The 23,046-nt window shown below is 35.2% G+C and overlaps 1 protein-coding gene across 18 annotated transcripts in view; it reads right to left on the bottom strand.

The window, feature by feature from the left end:
• The window catches only part of LOC123566323 (protein unc-13 homolog A-like), a 190,886-nt gene that overhangs the window by 60,617 nt on the left and 107,223 nt on the right, over window positions 1–23,046 (bottom strand). For 12 of the 18 annotated variants that reach the window (XR_008372061.1, XR_008372060.1, XR_008372062.1 and 9 more), the window contains 4 exons: window positions 13,308–13,334; window positions 9,734–9,811; window positions 9,108–9,327; window positions 2,276–2,302 (listed from right to left, as the gene is read on the bottom strand). Coding sequence is in view for 15 of the 18 variants with exons in the window: in XM_053550001.1 (XP_053405976.1) it covers window positions 2,276–2,302; window positions 9,108–9,327; window positions 9,734–9,811; window positions 13,308–13,334 (352 nt within the window). In the remaining 3 variants the exon portion in view is untranslated. The remainder of the gene's footprint in view (window positions 1–2,275; window positions 2,303–9,107; window positions 9,328–9,733; window positions 9,812–13,307; window positions 13,335–23,046) is intronic. The other 6 variants (XM_053549995.1, XM_053549999.1, XM_053549997.1 and 3 more) reach the window with 3 other exon arrangements.

Consider the following 23,046-nt stretch of genomic DNA (forward strand, 5'->3'; position numbering starts at 1 on the left):
GTGACCTTGACTTTTGAGCTACGGACCTGGGTCTTGCGCGCAACAAGTTGTCTTACTGTGGTAAACATTCATGCCCAATAATTTTAAAATCCATGCATGAATGACAAAGATATGGACCGGACACGCCCATCAATGCACTATCATGAAATATGACCTTTAGCCTCTAAGTGTGACCTTGACCTATGAGCTACAGACCTGGGTCTTGCGCGCGACACATCATCTTACTGTGCCACACATTTATGCGTAGTTACTTGAAAATCCATCCATGGATGACAAAGATAAGGACCAGACACGCCCATCAATGCACTATCATGAAAAATGACCTTTAATGTCTAAGTGTGACCTTGACCTTTGAGCTATGGACCTGGGTCTTGCGCGCGACACGTCGTCTTACTGTGGTACATATTCATGCCAAGTTATTTGAAAATCCATCCACGGATGACAAAGATATAGACTGGACAAGAAAATTGCGGACAGACCGACAGACGGTTCAAGAACTATATGCCTCCCATAAAAATGCATTATAGGAAATCTGTATATCCTTTCCGCAGCCGTAGGGTAATAAAACGTATAAGCGTCAGATGGCCCTTTTATGCATAGAATCAACATTTATTAAATGAAATTCATTTTCAAAATATTTCTGAAATGTCTAGGTCTGCAGCTCTCAAATACGGACAAAAAAGGACCTCTTGAATGATTTGACGAAGTTCCAAATATCTCCAAATACCCTTACTCCCTTACAGACCCCTGTGGGATTTGTTTTTTTTCCGAGCGCAAATAATTTTCGTAGGTGAAAAGCTGACATGTTGTGCTAAAGCCCAGGTATTTACAAATCATTAGAAAGTGCTGCAAATACACACCCCATTAGCAAACAAAAAAAGTCTAGTGCATACATTTAGACAGGGTGACCCCGGCGCCTGAACCCTGACTATACAGCAATGCAAATGCGACTTTCGTTTTCAAGTTTAACTTGTGATATTTTCATTTTCTATACTTCTGGGTCTGACATCATTTTTGGTGTTGTCAAAAACATACATATGTATGCCTGGTGGGATTGTATAAAATTGTGCCGGCCCTCCTACGGATATGAGGGTGTTTTTGTTTTTTTTCAAAGACACAAATGGCTCCAAGATGAAAACACTGCATGAATAATGCTAAATAAAGCTTTAATTTATAATATTACATATGTCTGGAAACTTTTCTTGTACAGCAACTGGTTCCAAACTGATTTTCATAAATACAATGTCAGAACATTTTAGACAATTCATAAAAATAGTACCTAGTAAAATCTTTGGAAGATATTCTTAAGAAAAAGTATTAAAAGTAATGACATCAAAGGTCAACAGAGAATGTATGCAACAAATCATTTCAAGGTATGAAACTGTGTACAGTCAAACTACAAATACAAACACAAGACAACATTAATTTTATTTTAAAGAAGACTCATCAGAAACGAAATGTCCATCAATTACAATAAAACGGTTAATTTTATTCTGTGTTGATTGTTGGGTTCACTATCCTATTTTATCCATAACAAAATTATTTGTTAGTTTAAACTGATTTTTTTAACTATTACATTTTCACTTTAAAAATGGCAATCAGTTATTTAACTTCTGGACCAGTACTTTGATACCATCCATAAATAACTAACAACCAATCAGTTTGTTTGCTTAGGTGATAAGTCAAACTAATGCAATTTTTTGCTATAGGTTGACTTTCCAGCTTTTGAAGAAAGACTGTTAGTGCCCCTCTGGCCATCTTAGGCACAGACGAGCATCAACCTTCCTCAAGTCATGGCTTCCTCTTTAGAAAAAAATCCACTCCCCAAGCAAGATGTTCAACCCAAAGCAGTCACCTTAAGCACTAAACTATAGAGGCCCCACAATCATATTAGAGAAAGCATTTCCCTGGTGAAGCAACTGACCCTGCAGTTCTCACCTGATCGTCCCGTGCTCTTCAGCAGTGCTCAACACAGAAACACAAAATTAAACAGGACAAAAGGCCCTAATATTTAGCAATTGTTAAGTCCACTTTGTAAAATAGTTCAAAATTTCATTTTTTTTTTTTCAAACTTAAATCAAAATCATATTCAAAAGTAAATTATCAATTTCTAAGGGACATTACTCTGTTCATACTTTTTCAAAGATGCCTTATTTATACAAAAGTAACAAACACTAAGTACTTCAGCACAACAAGGCTTACAGAAAACAGCTAAACAATACCTAACAAGCAGAAGCAAATACAGAGTGACATTCTGGTGATAAGAAATACTCACTATCTCTATACTTTTTTCTGCCAAGAACTTCACAGAAATAAAATAAACAAAACTTAGAATAACAATACATGCATTTTAAGGAAGCTATATGCTCAGAAAAAAAATAAACATAAGCAAGAATGATTATACATGCTGTCTGAAAATGCTCAATAGAATAATACCATAAAGTCCGAAAATGCGATTTAACTAAAAAAAAATGTCAGACACAGAACTCCAAACAAAATACACGACGTGTTTAGCTTAACTTGGTGATGCTTTCTAAGAATCATTAAAATTGGACTGAAACAGTAGGAGCTGAGTACATAAACTACAGTAGTTGTTATATTGCAAAGTCAAACAACAGCACCGCCTTGCTGGTGCAGACGCTCATCTGATTTTTTTGTCTCTGTATAATAGAAATATTGACCTACCCATGATTTTCCAAAAGGGGTCATAATTCTTGCAAAAAGCAATGCAGAGTTACGGTACTTGCTGTGCAGTGTCAGCTTTTGATGGTGAATAAGTATTGCAAGTTTTAAAGCAATAGCTTTGACCATAAAGGAGAAAAGTTGACCTAAACGCAAAACTTAACAAAGAATCTGAATTTTTTAAGTCCAAAAGTGGCCATAATTCTTGCAAAAAGCAGAATGGAGTTATGTTCCTTGCTGTGCAGAGATAGCTTTTGATGGTGAACAAGTGTTGCAAGTTTTAAAGCAATAGCTTTGATAGTTTAAGAGAAAAAGTTGACCTAAACACAAAACTTAACCAAGAAATCTGATTTTCTAAGTCCAAAATGGGCCATAATTCTTGCAAAAAGCAGGAAGGAGTTATGTTTTTTTTGCTGTACAGAGTCAGCTTTTGATGGTTAACAAGTGTTGCAAGTTTCAAAGCAATAGCTTTAATAGTTTGAGAGAAAAGTTGACCTAAACATAAAACTAAACCAAGAATTTTGATTTTCTAAGTCCAAAAGGGGCCATAATTCTTGCAAAAAGCAGGATTGAGTTAAGTTTCTTGCTGTACAGAGTCAGCTTTTGATGGTGAACAAGTGTTGCAAGTTTTAAAGCAATAGTATGATAGTTTAGGAGAAAAACTGACCTAAACATAAAACTTAATCAGGCAACGCCGACACCGATCAAGCAATGACAATATCTCATCATTTTTCTTTTTTTTCAAAAAATCAGATGCGCTAAAAAAGACAATAACTTCAGAAAAGAACTCGAACATGAAACCCTCAAAAATCTGTATGTGTCTTAATGTGTCAACTTCAAGATAAAGATACATTATACATAATTTCATTTAAAATTCAGACTGTACAAGAAGTGAAGTATATACAAGAAACTGTGACAGATGGACTGTTAGATAAACCATCATGATGGATGGACAGTTCAAATACTATATGCCTCCAGAGTCTTTCACACCAGGGGCATAAAAAGAAAATAAAACAAGTGTGCAAAATTTTCAGATGTAATAAACAAGAGGGTCAAACTGACCTTAGCTTGTTTGCATGATTGAATTACAGTGGAACAAAATGTTTGAAATAAACATGAGAGTTCTATTTCAAATTGCCCTTGAAGTTTGGAAAAAATCTATAAAGTTCTTCTAGAGAACATGTCATAATCTAGGTATTTTTCCTTCTATTTTAGGCTCAGTATGCCAATGTGTGCAGTGAAGCAAAACCATCTGAAAGCTGTTGACAGGCCTAAGACTGCAAGCTTCAGACCAAGTTTGATGAAAATACTTTGAGCAACTAAGGAGACATTTCAACTTGTTTTATATTTGAAGTCGACTGGCTTTTCCTGTCCCACTGTGCAGAACAATTAGAAGAAACTAGCAAGAATGATAAAATATAAAAACTAAGCACTGTGAAGATCCATTAAGCAATTCCTAACAAGAAATCAATCAAATGTGGTTATTTTTGGACATTTTATCTCTAGTAGGACACTTACTGCTACTGAACAATACTGGTTAACAGTCAACAAGCAATTTTAGAGAGCATATGTCCTTCAAGAGTTTATTTTTTTATTTTTATATATTTAGCAATGATAACTTGTGTGCAATACAGAGGCATTAATTAAACAAAACTGAGAGAAGCTCATGCAATGATACTACACACCAAGTTTGGTGAAGGTCTGTCAACTGGTTCACAACAACAAGTTAAAAGTCTTTCTCTACTATGCTGTCTCTACTGTGGGGAAGAACTTTATAAAGCTCTTTGCTAGGATTCAGTTTGGTGACGATCCGATAAGCCATTTGTAATAGGAAATAGTCTACAGAAAATCGCTGACACTGGATGTCAGATGCTAGATTACACGCCTTACCTAATAGCTCAAAAAGACAGGAAACAAAATTTATGCAATAGTATGACTCACTACTTGGGTCTCACTGGCATATGGTATGAAGCATAATGAGGTCAGTTTGGGAAACAAATATACCCCTATGATGGCCTGTTGGATGTAGTTGATTTGAGTAGCTTTGTCACCTTGGACTTCGGCTTTATTGTCCGAAAAATAATAGGTGCCATCTACTGACTATAGACATTCATACCATAAAGTTTGATGGACAGAAATTTATGAATTCTTCATCTAAACCTCATTTTTGTCTCTAGGGCACTGGCACTGTGACATTCACCCCCAAAATAAAACTGGGGTCAACTAATGACCATTGACAATATCATTTTGAAGTGTTGCTATCCACAGGCCCAAGTTTTCTCAAGCTGTATGTCAAAAACCTCTTTTAGTCTCAAGGTCACAGGGACCTTGTCCTTTGGCATACTGCCCCTTAACAATAACTGTCATCTAGTTAGCACAGGCTGTCCTATTGTCATTGTCCTATGAGATTTGACAGTCCTGGGCAAAAGCATTCTCCAGTAATTGACCAGGAACTGTTTAGTCTCAAGGCCATTGTTACCTTGACCCATGACTTAATGACCCCTACACCAACATAGCACAGGCAATTGTCCTATGAAATTTGACAGTCCTAGGCAAATGCATTCTCCAGTAATTGACCAGGAACTGTTTAGTCTCAAGGCCATTGTTACCTTGGACCCCTACAGCAACACAAGTCATGTAGTGGCAAATGCAATCATCCCTTCAAGTTTGACAAACGTGGCTCCTTGCATTCTCCAGTTATTGCAAAGGAAACCATGTTCAGTTTCAATGTCACTGTGATATTGATCTACTGACTCCAAAAACCATAGGAGTAATCTGCTGACTGAAAGCAATTATCCTATGACGTCTGGCCCCCGTGTTCACAAAACATTTTTCGATCTCAGCTGAGTTTGAGTTTGAAATTTTGATGAAATTCAGTTTTAAACATGCTATTTAGATAGAAATGACATATTTAAGTTTCATTATCAAACTCAGCTAAGACTGAAAATGTTTTGTGAACACGGGGCCTGACCACTCCAGGTCAAAGAGTTTTTTATTTGTTGAGTGGAAAACAAAGTGTTTATATTTACTAACCCTCAAACCAACTAACATGATGAAGACAATGTACCCCAACATTTTTTTATGGTGGAGTGGGTATAAAAGTTTAAATCCCTTCATGCAAGGATAAATTAAAGTGTATATGGAAGTGTAACAAAACACAATTCTAATTCTATTTCCACCAGTATAGCATGCCTACTATAAAAAAAGAAAATGATAAAGAAGGAAGGAGGGAAGCTTTTGAAATCATCTTAAGTGTAACTAAAGCAAAATGAAATCTTTTGGGTTACATCTGCGGTGCTAGCTAAGCAAAATACAGAGTTTAAAATAAAGACCTCACATGTAGCTAAAGCAAAGTGTAAGATTTTGAGGTAAACCTTTAGTGTAACCAAGGCAAAATACTTTTAGAGTAGCTATGGTGTGCAACTAAAGCAAAATGAAATCTTTTGAGGTACATCTGCGGTGCTAGCTAAGCAAAATACAGAGTTTAAAATAAAGACCTCACATGTAGCTAAAGCAAAGTGTAAGATTTTGAGGTAAACCTTTAGTGTAACCAAGGCAAAATACTTCTAGAGTAGGTATGGTGTGCAACTAAAGCAAAATGAAATCTTTTGAGGTACATCTGCGGTGCTAGCTAAGCAAAATACAGAGTTTAAAATAAAGACCTCACATGTAGCTAAAGCAAAGTGTAAGATTTTGAGGTAAACCTTTAGTGTAACCAAGGCAAAATACTTTTAGAGTAGCCATGGTGTGCAACTAAAGCAAAATGCAATGTTATAAGGTTGATAAGCAATGTAACTTAAGCAAAATATAGGCTTTTGAGATACCTTATAAACATTATTACTCAATAAAATAATAAAATTAAAATTAAAAAAAAAAAAAAACGTAAAATTTCCCTTAATTCTACATTCCAAATTTGAAACTCACAAATTCATATTCTAAACAAACTGCTGTTTTGATAAGAACCCATGAATCTTTCATGCCCATGAAATAAAACTAGCAGGTGTTTTTGTAACAAAAACATATGTCTCCACCCTATGTATACCTTTAGCTCTGGTGGCCATTTTGTGCATCGAAGCAGAACATGTCAGCAACGTGCACAACTAGGCTTGGTACCGATCACTCCTGGAAAGTTTCATCGAAATCTGTCCTGCAGTTTGACCTGTGAAAGCTGGACAAGATTTTTCTATTTTTAGCTCTGGTAGCCATTTTGTGCAGCGAAGCGAAACATGCCAGCGATATTTACAACTAGGGTTGGTACTGATCACTCCTGTGAAGTTTTGTCGAAATCCAGCCAGCAGTTTGACCTGTGAAAGCTGGAAAAGATTTTCCTATTTTCAGCTCTGGTGGCCATTTTGTGCAGTGAAGCGAAACATGCCAGCGATATTTACAACTAGGGTTGGTTATGATTACTCCTGTGAAGTTTTGTCGAAATCCAGCCATCAGTTTGACCTATTAAAGCAGGACAAGATTTTTCTCTCTTTAGCTCTGGCGGCTATTTTGTGCAGCGATGCAAAATGTGTTGGCGATATGCCTAACAAGGCTTGGTACTGATCACTCCTGTGAAGTTTCGTCGAAATCTAGCCAGTAGTTTGACCTGTGAAAGCCGTACAAGATTTTTCTCTCTTTAGCTCTGGCGGCCATTTTGTGCAGCGAAGCGGAATGTGTTGGCGATATGCACAACAAGGCTTAGTACTGATCACTTCTTGAAAGTTTCGTCGAAATCCAGCCAGTAGTTTGACCTGTGAAAGCCGTACAAGATTTTTCTATTTTAAGCTTGGGTGGCCATTTTGTGCATTGAAGCGGAACATTTAGCGATATGCACAACTAGGCTTGGTACTGATCACTTCTGTGAAGTTTCGTCGAAATTTGTCTAGCAGTTAGACCTGTGAAAGCCGGACAAGATTTTCTATTTTTAGCTCTCAGACTGGTGGCCATTATGTGCAGCGTAGCAAAACATGCCAGCGATATTTAAAACTAGGGTTGGTACTGATCACTCCTGTGAAGTTTTGTCAAAATCCAGCCAGCAGTTTGACCTGTGAAAGCAGGACAAGATTTTTTTATCTTTAGCTCTGGCGGCCATTTTGTGCTGCAAAGCGGAACGTGTTGGCAATATGCACAACTAGGCTTGGTACTGATCACTCCTGTGAAGTTTTGTTGAAATCCAGCCAGCAGTTTGACCTGTGAAAGCCAGACAAGATTTTTCTATCTTTAGCTCTGGCAGCCATTTTGTGCAGCGAAGCGGAATGAGTCGGCGATATGCACAACTAGGCTTGGTACTGATCACTCCTGTGAAGTTTTGTTGAAATCCAGCCAGCAGTTTGACCAGTGAAAGCCGGACAAGATTAATATGAAAGGATGCAGGCAGGGACGGACAGACAGATTGCGAAGGCAAAAACAATATGTTTCCCCCATAATGATTCTTCAGCAGAATACCTTAAAAGCATCTAATGCATAATACAAGATTTTGAGGCAGAACTAATGTGCATCTAAAGCAAATACAGTCCTTAGATGTAGATCTTGTGTGTAACAGAAGAAAATAGAGGCGTCTGAGGTACATCTGAAGTGTAACTAAAACAAAATTCAAGGTTGGTTTTGACACAGATGTCAATTTTAATGAAATCAAAACACAAGCTTTTTGGGTTGATCTTGAGTGTAACAAAAGCAAAAGATAGGCTTTTGAAGTAGATGTGACGTAGATGTTGAGTGTAAAACAAAATAAAGGCTTTTCCAGTATATCTTAAGTCTGACAGTAGCAAAATAAAAGATTTTATGTAGATCGTTAGCTGGCTCAGACTTTAATGGTAAAATAACAACCAAAAGCCACTTGTTTCATAAGTAAATGTATCTCATGTAACAAGTAGGAATATATCAGAGAAATGATAAAAACTAAATGATGAAAATTAGTTATCAAGGGAAGGTATGCACTTCAACTTCATAAGGTAAACCACTGATGCCAGTTTTCTCAGTGGAAATGAAACAAAGTTATTTGACCTTTGACCTTGTATGACCTTGACCTTGGATCTACTTACAGGGGTTGTGTGCTCCTCACATATTGTTGTTGAGTTTAACAATTGATATTAGTTTTAGATGTAGAGCATAGTTATTTGACCTTTGACCTACAAGTGTGACCTCAACCTTCGACCTAGTGACTTAATTTATGCATGTTTCTTATTGTATTATGATGATTAACATTTCAGTGTAGCTATCTGAAAATACTAAATGGGTTCTGACGTATGCCTTACAATAGATCCTAATACAGCACCTTAAAGCTTATCTTTGTCTTTTACAAACATAAAGCAGCATCACAGGTTCCTCAAAACTCCTGTACTCTTGCCAGAGGTGACAGTAAAAGCTATCAGGTTATATCTGTACACCTGCATCAGACATTTCTCACAATTTCCACTGTTTCGTAGTTTCGTACTTACTTTGTAAACAGTCAGCATTGAGCAGGTCCTTGCATTTTTCATGGCATTTGACTCCACATTCTGTACAGCGGACCCCTTGTCTAGCAAGGCCCCACAGCAATCCTTCACACTCAAAACAGTAGGTCGGTGACGTTGCTGTCCATACATAGAAGTTGTGAGGCGTTGTGCTCGATATTGGATATATCAATGCTTGTAACGTTTTCTTGTATACATGCATTTTCTAAACAGAGATAAAATACAGTTTGAAACACTAAAATGAACACTATACATGACTATTACAAACACCTAGTGTGAAGATATTAATAACGTGACCTTTTCTTCTTTTCAGAAGTGTGTGAGTGGGGTGTAGTGGAGGGTCTTGTAATTAGGACTAAAAGCTCTCAAGGAATATGTTAAAAGCATCTAAAATATACTGGCCGCAAACACAAATATATCGCCTTTTATTCATATAGAAGCTGGGTTTCTAAAGTGAACATAAACAAACATGATAAAGTTTTATCACTGAGTAAGTAATAATTTCATGGTTATGAGACACAGAGGGAAAGCAGTATTTCTGCAGGTCTCTTGTTTGTTTTACATGATGGATTACCGATATAATATGATATGAATATAAAATGTCCTCATACCAATTCCTCGTCATTCAGTGATTGCCTAGCAACCATAGCAGACGGCACTCCGGCATTTCTTTTACTAGCTTGCATTGTCTGAAATTAAACAACGAAACATAAATTAATTTTATATTCATTTTTCAGAACAATTCCATTTTTTCCCCTTCTAACCACATGATTATGAAAACAAGTCTATTTTAATACATCTTCATGTATTCAAAACGATAGAGCTATTGTTTAATTCAGCAATTCCAGAATTGGGTTTTTCGAGAAATTATTCCAAATTGCGCTAAAGCGAAAACAAGTTATACATCAATCTGCAGGTCTCCCGAGGGTGGTATTAGAAACTTCTAAATTTTAAAGATAACTTTAATTGTTTTAATTTTATGGTGAGAAATGCATTATTCATAGGAAATTTGCAGGGTTGAAATATTTGGATCATGAAAATTCAGAACAACTGTCATTCTGTGTTTTATAAAAATTTTAGATTCAAAAGTTTATCTATGTTACATAAAGTATGCTGAATGTTATCTGAAAGAAAAAGCCAACAAACTGAGTAATAACTGCAATATTAAACAAGAGCACCACCTACGGGTGCCAGCGCTCCTCTGCAAGTGCTGGTCAGTATGTATGAAAAGGGTTATAGTTCAGAATTTCTAAGTACAAGGGGCCATAATTCTGACAGAATGAAAATCAGAGTTATGGTTCTTAACATACACAGTCACCTAATGATGATAAACAAGTGTGCAAAGTTTCAAACCTGTAACCCTTATAGTACTTGAGATAAGGTGGACCTAAACAAAAATTTTAACCAAGAAACTTAAATTTTCTAAGTACAAAAAGGGCCGTAATTTTGTCAAAATGCAAATCAGATTTATGGCTCTTGGCCTACTAAGTCAACTAATGATGACAAACAAGTATGCAAAGTTTTATACCTGTAGTTCTTGTGTTTTTTGAGAAAAGGCTGACCTAAAAAATTTTAACCGACGCCGACAATCAAGTGAGGACAATTATAGTAACCTCGTAGATTTTTTCAAAAATCAGCCAAGCTAAAACGGCTTCTAACACGCCTGAAATCTATTGAAAATATCTCATCATGAACTTTCTTTGACAATAAACTGAAACGTAGTTGAAATATTTCAACTATACAATGACTGTCTCCTGTCACCCTTAGTTCCTTAGAATGATCTATGAAAATATTATCATTACTGCTTATTTTTTTCACATAAAAACTGTTCTAAAATAGACACATAACATATAACACATCAAAATTAATTAAAGGATACTTTTCATGACAACAATAAACAAGATTTTTACCCTAAATGAAGTATGTAGTTAAGTACAGACAATAATACATAATTATTATAATTATGTAAACTTACAAAGTTATACTATTTCTACAACCTATTTTTATGTTCACAGAAAACAGGTTTGGTAGCGCACTTAGAATAAAGTATAAAAAAAACAAAATATAAAACAATAAATACCGTACACATATATTTGCAAAAAATATGAAATGACCCAGTCATATAATATTGTGACTATAGGAATAAACACATTACTCAGAAAGAGGACACTGCAATTATCCAGGGGAGGTAACTTTTATTGTTAAATGAACTGCCATGTTAGACCATTTTAGATTCTGAATTGCAATAATGGGTATACTGCAAACAAGCAGAAAATGAAGGAAATTTATTACTTGAAGCATTTTAAGAATATATACAATTTTGTATCTATATTATGTAAGGCTCAAGCCATGAAGTGTGCGAGAAATTATAGCGTTTTTATAAAGAGTAACATTACAACAAAAAAGAGCATTTTAAGGATGGCAAATTAAAAGTAAAATCATAATTCATGAACAATTTTTTGTGTCAAAACCTTGTTACATAATTAATATGATGTCTGAAGTGATTAAAATATTCTATTTTAAGTTTTTGAAGTAAAAAAAAAAAAACCTGATATATTATCAATTACAAAACTTTGAAAATAGACAGTAACAATGTGAAATACATTAAATTTAAACTCAGATTCCAACTCAGATACCAACAGTGGCATGAGTATGTAAACTCTCCATTCACTTGACATATTCAACATTATAAAGCATTACCATTAAGAGGCCAAAAGTTAATGTATTCAAGACAAAACCTTAACCTTTAAAGGTGGATAATCAGATTTTGGCCATGTAACGGATTTGTTCGAAACTTTAGCATCTGATCATTTACACTCATTTATGTTCACTTAACACTTAATACAAATTAGATTTTCACTGGAGGTATTTTTAAAATTTCATTTTCCTATCCTGGTTGCCCAACCAAGATAGAGTTATTTCATCATAAGTATAAATTTGATAAACATACTTTGCCTAAGAAAATGTATAAATATTAGACATATTGTAATATATTTGTAAAATATTTGCATTAAAAATTATGTATTTAGATGGAATTCATTAGAAACGCAAGTTTGAAAAATTATTATTACCTCCCTTTGCCTATCTTGGTTGCGCAACCAAGATAGATTGGAAATAAATGAATTCAGAAGCTACAAACAGCTTTAAAACTTGCATTTTGGTTCAGATTGTTCCATAGTTGATATGTCTATCAAATGCAAATGTAAAACTAGACATAGTATCGAATAAAAAGAAATACCCAGCTTTTTATATACTTTCATATTAAAGGGGAGTAATTACAAATTTTTATAAAAATAATAAAATATACATTTCAAATAGGAATCTAACTCTATGTAATCGGTCTTTTTGTTCCTTAAATAATTCTCTGCCAGAATATACAAAAAGTAAAAAATGTCATTAAATGTTGTTTAAATGTGATTGACCACCTTTAAGGGGCAAAAGGTTTATGTATTTAAGATAAAACCTAAACCTTTAACAGGCCAAAAGATATTGCATTCAAGATAAAACCTTAACCATTAAGGGACAAAAAGTTACTGTATTCAAGATAAAACCTTTACCTTTTAGTGGACAAAAGTTAATGACCCTATTCAAGATAAAACCTTAACCTTTAAGGTGCAAAAGTTAATGTATTCAAGATAAAAACTTTTACCATAAAAGACCAAAATTACATACAAATGTAATATTTTTACTTTGTACTGTCAAGCTAAAAAAGATTAGTCCATAGAAAGCTTAAAAGTTTATTAGCAAAATGTAAAAAACCTGACCAGACATAGCTTATAAATCATTCATAACTCTCAAATCGCTCAACCAAATCTGCACAACTAAACCAACTAATCAATGTTATATAATTAAGAAAGAGATATAATAATTGTGTGCACAAAGAAAAAAAACAAAGGTGCTGGAAAGAACTATCAATATTTATACTGAGGCATAAAACCAGTATTTTCTTTTTTCATTATTTGTCAAGGAGTTTGATTAGCACATCTCTAACCTGGGAGATTTTTGTTAAGATTCAATAAAATATTTCAACTATTTAACTGACTGCAGGTAACTAAAGCCATTCAGTTTATCAGAAGGAGGTAGTTAGTTAGGTGCTATGAACTTTGCTACTGTGTCACAAGTAAACTGTTATATATCTGAGAATTAGTTCGAGGACTAAATTTCAATCCACACAGGGTTTCTCACTAAGGTTCCAGTCTCTATTCTACTGTTCTGAAATGAATATATCAACACTATAAAAAGTATTAGTTAAACAAGGTTGGTTTGTTAAACATACGTATTGGCCAACAACAGCTCTGTAAAAGGCTGTTTACTACAATGTACTTAGGCGTATATTAAATAAATATGATATCTATCCATTGAGGTCCATAGCCAAGATTGTTCTCTCTTAACTAAAGAAAGGGAGGGAGGGGGAGAGTGGGGAGCTTTTTAAGCAAAATGATGTTATATACATGTGTCACGGTGGATTTGACCTTTAGCACACCCCATCTAGAAAAGACAAAGGTCCTCAACTGACAATATTATTGATTTGAAACTGATTTTAGGCACATGGCCAGATGACCTTTACATTGTAACCTTTTGACCCTGAAACAACAGTAGTTGTTTGCATCAAATAAATACATCAAATACTGTATGCAGAAAAGATAACTGGAGTAAAACATACAGTTCTTATACTGACTCCAACATCTAAAGTCAACAAGCAAACTCAATAAATTGGTATCCCCTTAACCACACAGGATAATGGTTTCACCCTTAAAATATTCATTCTCTGCCAACAAAAAGTACTTACATTTTCAACATGGAGATGTCAGTGTCATTGTTATTCCTTATTCAAGTTACTGAAACAGCTTACATACTTTTATCAAAAGTACCTTCCTACTTACAGAAGTTCTTATGCAGAATGTATACACCTGGAATTCTGAACAGATAACCAAGAATGTCTACACTTGGAATTCTGAACAGATTACCCAGAATGTCTACACTTGGTATTCTGAACGGATTACCCGGAATGTCTATACTTGGAATTCTGAATGGATTATGCAGAATGTCTACACTTGGAAATTCTGAACGGATTACCCAGAATGTCTACACTTGGAATTCTGAACATTATGCACCCAGAATGTCTACACTTGGAATTCTTAACTAATTATGCAGATTGTCAACATCTGGAATTCTGAACAATATACACAGAATATCAACATTTCGAATTCTGAACAATGCATCCAGTATGTCAACATTTGGAATTCTGAACAATGCATGCAGAAAATGTCTTAATCTGAATGGATTATGCAGAATGTCTATACACTGTAATGGAACACTTGGAGTGTCTGCACTACTTTAACTTCTATTGTTATGTCTACAGAATGTTATACGACTACTTTGATTAAACGAACATTCATACAGTGATATACAGATAACCAGATATATCTGATAAAATATCAACAATTAATATGTATAAGTCAGTAATATAAACATGTAAGTCACCAAAAGACAACAAATGTGCACAAGTGTATGGTCATATACAAACATAAATACATAAATAGATTTAGTTAACACAACCAGCAAATTAATGCTTATTAATGATACAGCAATAAATATAAACCTTATTACTTGAAAAATATGAGCATTTAAAAATATGAACTTAACCTGATCCTTCAATTTCAAGAATTTCACTTTTGCAGGCGTTATTATATAATAATAATAAAAAGTATACAGGTCATCATGTTGACAACCTTTTGCCTACTTACAATGAAAGTAATAAAGGACATAAAGATAAAAAAAACATGTATGCCCAATGCCTGTGGTGGCCTGTCAGAGTCCACTGGACAAGTAATTCGAAATACAATAACCTTTGACCTAATGAACTCAAAACAACAGGGGTCATCTACTCAATACAGGCAATCATCCTTTGAAGTCTGAAGACTATCATCCAAAGTCTTCTCCAGTAACTGATCAGAAACTGAGTTCAGTGTCAACGTTATTTTGACCTTGACCCTAAAAGGACTTAACCAAAAAACAAAGACAGATCATTTGCTGACCACAGGAAATCAACATATAAAATTTTATATCTGTAAGCCAAAACCAGCTCCAGGTATTGATAGAGACCATTTTCAGTTTCAGTGTCAATGTAGCTTTGACCTTTGGCCTATTTACCCAAAACCATGGGTCATCTATTGAATACAGGTATTACCCTGTCTAGTTAGAACACATTTGACAAAAGCTTCTTTATTTATTAAGTAGAAAATGTTTTCAGTTTCACTGTCACAACTACAGACATTTGAAATACTAATATTTAAAATGATAGGGGTCATCTTCTGACCCCTGGCAATCTCCCATGTAGTTTGAAGCCAGCAGGCCAAATGGTTCTTCATTATACAGAAACCATTTTCAGTCTCAAGGTCAGAGAGACCTTGAGACTTGACCTACTAATACACAAAATGAAAGTGGCCATCTACTGATCACAAGTAATCTTCTTATTAAGTTTGACCAATGCTGACCATGACATTCTCCATTTATTGCTCAGAAACCAAATGTTCTACTGACCAACAGACAAGAGCAACAAACAGTGAGAAAAACAATATAACTCCAATTTTTCAGAGAGATTATAAAGAGAGTGAGGGAGAGGGAAAGGGCAAATAAAGATTTAAGAAATTTCAAAAAGGAAATGGGTTTTATGATGTAAAAGCAATGTCAGCAGATGAAAGCATTAAAAACAACATGCAAAGTTTCATAAAAAAAACTCTGACTGACTGTAACCTTGATGAAAGAAAGCTTTAAAACAACCTTTAAATTTCTTTTCACACTGTGCAATTACATCACTAGCATTACTGAAAAATATCTGCACAGAGTAACTAAAATTAGAATTTTGTGACCTTCACTTTGATCACAGGGAACTCCAATCAAAACTAAGTCTGTTGTGCACTTTCACTATTACTCAGTGGCAGACACTACTTGTGTGTAAAGCACAGATGAACTAGAGTGCAAATACAAATATTTTTTTTTCAGTAGAAAGATACTGTATGTGTCTAAAACAGAAAGAAAAAAATGATACCTTCTGTAGCTGCATGGAGGGGGTAAAACAATAACACATGTTCAACACAAACGCAGGCACGTTTCATAAAAAATATAATCATGCAGTTTTACAATACCAAATGACATCATGTATTCTTTGAACAGGATCCCCAGTTTCAAACGAAACATTAACAAGAACAAAAGAACAACAATACCCCCACCACCATGTTTAATGGTGGCAGGGGAGACTAATCAGTAATTACTGTAGCTGACATTAAGGAAACATTTGCATAAAATAATGGCGATTCAGATCATTAAACATAGGGTTTATTTATTACAGATTTCTAAATCCACCTCTCCCAATCACAGCAATTAAACTTACAAAAAAAACAATTTCTCAATAATTATGAAATTCATTAACAAAAGTGATCCAAGATTAAAGTCTTTTGATAATTAACAACACATTATTAAGTCTTTTGTTGACAACACATTACAGAGTAACAAATAAAAACAAAAGGCAACTAAACAAAAACAGAAAGCTTCTGAACTCTAGCTTTTGTCAATCAGCAGGGAAGCTTTTATTGAAAATTCTTTTTCTTTTTCAACAGTTTTTACTTGATGGCCCCAACATATGACACAAGGAATAATGGGCATGACATATCTGTACAGTTTTATCTTTTGCTTATGTAGTATGTGTGTACTGATTACACTCAGCATAATATGTCATTGTGTGAATATTTGAGCAATATAATGCATAAATCCTTCAACTGGTTAAAAACATACTGATTCTGTGTACCTACATGAAGCTCGACTTAAAATCAACACAGGTGGAAGTCATGGTACACACTAATCTTGAAACTTTAGTGCAAAGTAATTCAAAACTTGTTAAAGTAGTTAAACAAACTTGAAAAAGTGTCTCTTTAACCTCAGTCTGATCTCAATGTATGACTTTCCAACTGGAAGGCTGGAAGTGTGTTCAACAAGTTTTCTAAAGCTTTTCCTATGAGGCTATTGGACAAAACAAGGCACTGGAAATGAAACACCAGAAAAAAAGCCACAGGAAATGAAAACAGAAGGGAGCCTGGAACCATAAAGAGACACTGGAAAAGAGAGGCAATACAACAATGAAGAAGCATTGGGGATAAAAGAGAAAAAGGGACAGAAAAGAGATACTGAACATAAAAGATACACTTAAGAAGAGAAGAATCTGATGCTCCTTGACAGAAAGGAGAAACTTGGACAGAAAAAAACTGTATAAGAAAAAAGACACTGAATCTGAATTGAGAAATGGCAAGAGAAGAGAAATCAGGACAGAAAAAATACAAGACAATTGGACAAAAAAGAGACACTGACCAGAAACCAAGACTCTTGAAAAAAAATCAAGATCCATACTGGGCATGACCAACCTTCTGCCAAAGCAAATTTTTCAATTAAAAGGTGGCAAAGAAGAGAAAATATTCTGAAATACATTTTTTTTCAAATTATCAAGAGACAAAAAGAGTGTTACTGAGCTATATATAAAAGTGTTGTCATAAATCATAAGAGAGATAATTAAAAACCCTATGCAAGATAGAGTTACAGGTTTTGTTCACTGCACTCCCTCTCATTTACCCCTGTCATTGTGTGAAATTTTGGAAATATGTTCTGGACCACATATGTTACAGATAGACGTAGACCATTACATTAAACCCTAAGTCTTTTGGCAGGGTTATAAAGAAAAACTAGACGAGGAAGGCAATACTGAACATGAGCACAGGCACTGAGACAGAAAAGAGACATCAGAAAACACAAAAGGACTATTGGGAAAAGAACAGAAACTCTGAAAAAGAAACAATGAAACTGAAAGTAGACACTGGAGTAAAAAGGACACATTAACAGAAGAGACTGTGGAACAGAAATGACCAAAAAATGAGTTTCTGGATAAGAGTCAAGGAATGGGGACAGAAAAAAATACATGCAGACAAAGGAAAGGAAACACTCTGGCAGCTGGAAGATACTGAACAGAAAAGAGATACTGAAAAATAAAAGATGAAGTCTGACAGAATCAGAAAACTGTCAAAAACGAAAGACAATGGGACAGAATATAGATACTGGAAAAATGAAGTCACTGAAAAAGACAGACATTGGGACAGGAGAGAGACTTTAGAAAAGAGAGATGGCACCAAGACAGCTAAAATCATTGACCAGAAAAGAGGCACAAGCAAAAAATAAGACACTGGGTCAGAAATAGAGACACTGGAAGGAAAACGACACCATGGAAAAAAATATAAAAAATATTGGATATAACAGAAGCACTGGAAAACAGAAGAGGCACTAGATACAAGGAAAAGAGAATGGAAATACTAGAAAAGAAATGATATTTGGCCTGAAAAGGTTCTTGGAAAACAGATACTTGGAAGAAAAGATGCATTGGAACAAATAAAGAGAAACTTGGAATAATAATGCTTAAATACTCCCACTGATGCTAATTAAGACTTATCCGCCTTTAGGAACACTTACAGCTTGGCTACATAACACAGGCGATTTATTGAAACATATAGCAAGATGAAGGGACAGCAATGCTAACTGGTACCAAGTATGTTGTATCTATATAATGTGCTTCTGAAAATATGCTCTTACTATTACACATACAGTGTGACCTTGACCTTAAGAGCTAAGGACTTGTTGTCCTTTTATGGGAAATATTTTATGTTTTTTTGTTGTTTTTTTCAAAACCACTTAATCTGTAGTGATAAATAAAAGTTATGACCTGTACACAAAATACTACCAATGGAAACTATTACCTTTAAATGTGACAATGACCTTGAAGGTTAAGACCTTGGTCTATATAATTTCAAAATCCCCTTGATAGATGACAGAATAATGATCAAGAAGACAAAAAGCAGACAGACATCTAAACAAAATGAGGGACAGTACAGCTACAATACTAAATCCCTGAAAAGGGTAAGCTTACTATTCACTAAAGTTTAAGTGTAAGCAAATGAATGAAAGGTAAAAAGTTATCATACGCCTTGCATGCGACATACTATTTCATCAAGGCAATCATCTGTGCAAGAAAATTTAACAAGAGGACCATGATGGTCCTGAATCGCTCACCTCTTCCCACATGACCCAGTTTTGAGTATGACGTCGTTTTTTCTACTATTTGACATAGTGACCTAGTTTTTGAGCTCATGTGACCCAGTTTTATACTTGACCTAGATATTATCAAGATAAAAATTCTGACCAATTTTCATGAAGATCCATTGAAAAATATGGTCTCTAGAGAGATCACAAGGTTTTTCTATTATTTGACCTATTGACCTAGTTTTCGAAGGTACATGACCCTGTTTTGAACTTTACCTAGATATCATCAAGGTGAACATTCTCATTAATTTTCATGAAGATCTCATGAAAAATATGGCCTCTAGAGAGGTCACAAGCTTTTTCTATTTTTATACCTACTGGCCTATTTTTTGCCGCACGTGACCCAGTTTCGAATCTGACCTAGATATCATCAAGGTGAATATTCAGATCAATTTTCATGAAGATCCATTGAAAAATATGGCCTCTAGAGAGGTCAAAAGATTTTAATAACTTTAGACCTACTGACCTAGTTTTTGACCGCAGTTGACCCAGTTTCAAACTTGACCTAGATATCATCAAGATGAACATTCAGACCAACTTTCATACAGATCCCATGAAAAGTATGGCCTCTAGAGAGGTCACAAGGTTTTTTTTATTATTTGACCTACTGACCTAGTTTTTTATGGCATGTGACCCAGTTTCAAACTTGACCTAGATATCATCAAAGTGAACATTCTGACCAATTTTCATGAAGATCCGTTCAAGGGTATTGGCCTCTAGAGAGGTCACAAGGTTTTTCTATTTCAAGACCTACTGACCTAGTTTTTGATCGCAGTTGACCCAGTTTCAAACTTGACCTATATATCATCAAGATAAACATTCAGACCAACTTTCATACAGATCCCATGAAAAATATGGCCTCTAGAGAGGTCACAACGTTTTTTCATTATTTGACCTACTGACCTACTTTTTTAAGGCACGTGACCCACTTTCGCACTTGACCTAGATATCATCAAGATGAACATTCTGACCAATTTTTATGGAGATCCATAATAAGTATGGCCTCTAGAGAGGTCACAAGGTTTTTCTATTTTTAGACCTACTGACCTAGTTTTTCACCGCACATGACCCTGTTTCGAACTTGACCTAGATATCATCAAGATGAACATTCAGACCAACTTTCATACAGATCCCACGAAAAATATGGCCTTTAGAGAGGTCACAAGGTTTTTCTATTATTTGACCTACTGACCTAGTTTTTGAAGGCACATGACCCACTTTCGAACTTGACCTGAATATCATCAAGTTGAACAATCAGACCAACTTTCAGACAGATCCAATGAAAAATATGGCCTCTAGAGAGGTCACAAGGTTTTTCTATTTCAAGACCTACTGACATAGTTTTTGATCGCAGTTGACCCAGTTTCAAACTTGACCTATATATCATCAAGATAAACATTCAGACCAACTTTCATACAGATCCCATGAAAAATATGGCCTCTAAAGAGGTCACAATGTTTTTTCATTATTTGACCTACTGACCTACTTTTTGAAGGCACGTGACCCACTTTCGCACTTGACCTAGATATCATCAAGACGAACATTCTGACCAATTTTTATGGAGTTCAATTCATAAGTATGCCCTCTAGAGAGGTCACAAGGTTTTTCTATTTTTAGACCTACTGACCTAGTTCTTGACCACACATGACCCTGTTTCGAACTTGACCTAGATATCATCAATATGAACATTCAGACCAAATTTCATACAGATCCCATGAAAAATATGGCCTTTAGAGAGGTCACAAGGTTTTTCTATTATTTGACCTACTGACCTAGTTTTTGAAGGCACATGACCCACTTTCGAACTTGACCTAGATATCATCAAGATGAACAATCGGACCAATTTTCATACAGATCCCATGAAAAATATGGCCTCTAGAGAGGTCACAAGGTTTTTCTATTATTTGACCTACTGACCTAGTTTTTGGTGACACGTGAACCACTTTCGAACTTGACCTAGATATCATCAAGGTGAACATTCTGACCAATTTTCATGAAGATCTCATGAAATATATGGCCTCTAGAGAGGTAACAAAGTTTTTCTATTTTTAGACCTTCTGACCTAGTTTTTGACCACACATGACCCTGTTTTATACCTGACCTAGATATCATCAAGATGAACATTCAGACCAACTTTCACACAGATCCCATGAAAAATTTGGCCTTTACAGAGGTCACAAGGTTTTTCTATTATTTGACCTACTGACCTAGTTTTTGAAGGTACGTGACCCAGTTTCGATCTTGACCTTGATATTATCAAGATGAACATTCAGACCAACTTTCATACAGATCCCATGAAAAATATGGCCTCTAGAGAGGTCACAAGGTTTTTCTATTATTTGACCTACTGACCTAGTTTTTGACGGCAAGTGACCCACTTTCGAACTTGACCTAGATATCATCAAGGTGAACATTCTGACCAATTTTCATGAAGATCTCATGAAATATATGGCCTCTAGAGAGGTCACAACGTTTTTCTACTTTTATACCTACTGACCTAGTTTTTGACCGCACGTGACCCAGTTTCGAACTTGACCTAGATATCATCAAGATGAATATTCAGACCAACTTTCATACAGATCCCATGAAAAATATGGCCTCTAGAGAGGTCACAAGGTTTTTCTATTATTTGACCTACTGACCTAGTTTTTGATGGCACGTGACCCACTTTCTAACTTGACCTAGATATCATCAAGGTGAACATTCTGACCAATTTTCATGAAGATCTTGTGAAATATATGGCCTCTAGAGAGGTCACAAGGTTTTTCTATTTTTAGACCTGCTGACCTAGTTTTTGAAGGCACTTGACCCAGTTTCGAACTGGACCTAGATATTGTCAAGGTGAACATTCTGACCAATTTTCATGAAGATCTTGTGAAATATATGGCCTCTAGAGAGGTCACAAGGTTTTTCTATTTTTAGACCTACTGACCTAGTTTTTGAAGGCACGTGACCCAGTTTCAAACTTGACCTAGATATCATTAAGACAAACATTCTGACCAACTTTCATACAGATCCCACAAAAAACGTGACCTCTAGAGTCATCACAAGCAAAAGTTTACGGACGGACGACGGACGCTGCATGATCACAAAAGCTCACCTTGTCACTATGTGACAGGTGAGCTAAAAACAGCTCAGTGTATGTCCAACATTCATTCCAGGTAAGATAAGAAACACATTAAACTCTGACCCAAAGTTGTAACCTTGATCTTTGAGCAACAGGCAAAATATTTATGCTTCTCATCATGGATGAGTATTGTAATTTGTTAAAGACCATAAACACTGTAAGCTTCAATACTGTATCAGTGAGGTGAGAGCATGCATCACATAAATGACTCATTTATCATCTTTTGTGGTTAATTATGTTGTGCTCCTTAATAAATGACAGCTAGCTAGTGATATGACCCTGAAGAAAGGACAGTCTAAAAACATTGACCTTTATGAGTTACCTTGACCTTTGAGTATTGGCCTGGTTCTTGGGGCTGATAAATGGACTCCTTCAGGTGAAATAGTTATCCTTTTTTATCTGATAGGTCCCTTGATGGATGGCAAAAATTCTCTAATATATATATATAAAGATTTAGAATCTCAAATAAATTGACCCTGAAAGAGTGACCTTGAACTCTGATATGGATCTAGACATCATCTTTTAAGGATTACATGACTACTATCTTCAAAACTTTGCTAAATTAATGTAAAAGTTCCATCTCCACCTCACCCATCTACCTGACAACACAGACACCAAGCATTCATTGTGCCTGCCATGTCAAGCTCACTGTAAGCAAAC

Source organism: Mercenaria mercenaria, chromosome 8, assembly GCF_021730395.1.
Source record: "Mercenaria mercenaria strain notata chromosome 8, MADL_Memer_1, whole genome shotgun sequence".
NCBI lineage: Eukaryota > Metazoa > Mollusca > Bivalvia > Venerida > Veneridae > Mercenaria > Mercenaria mercenaria.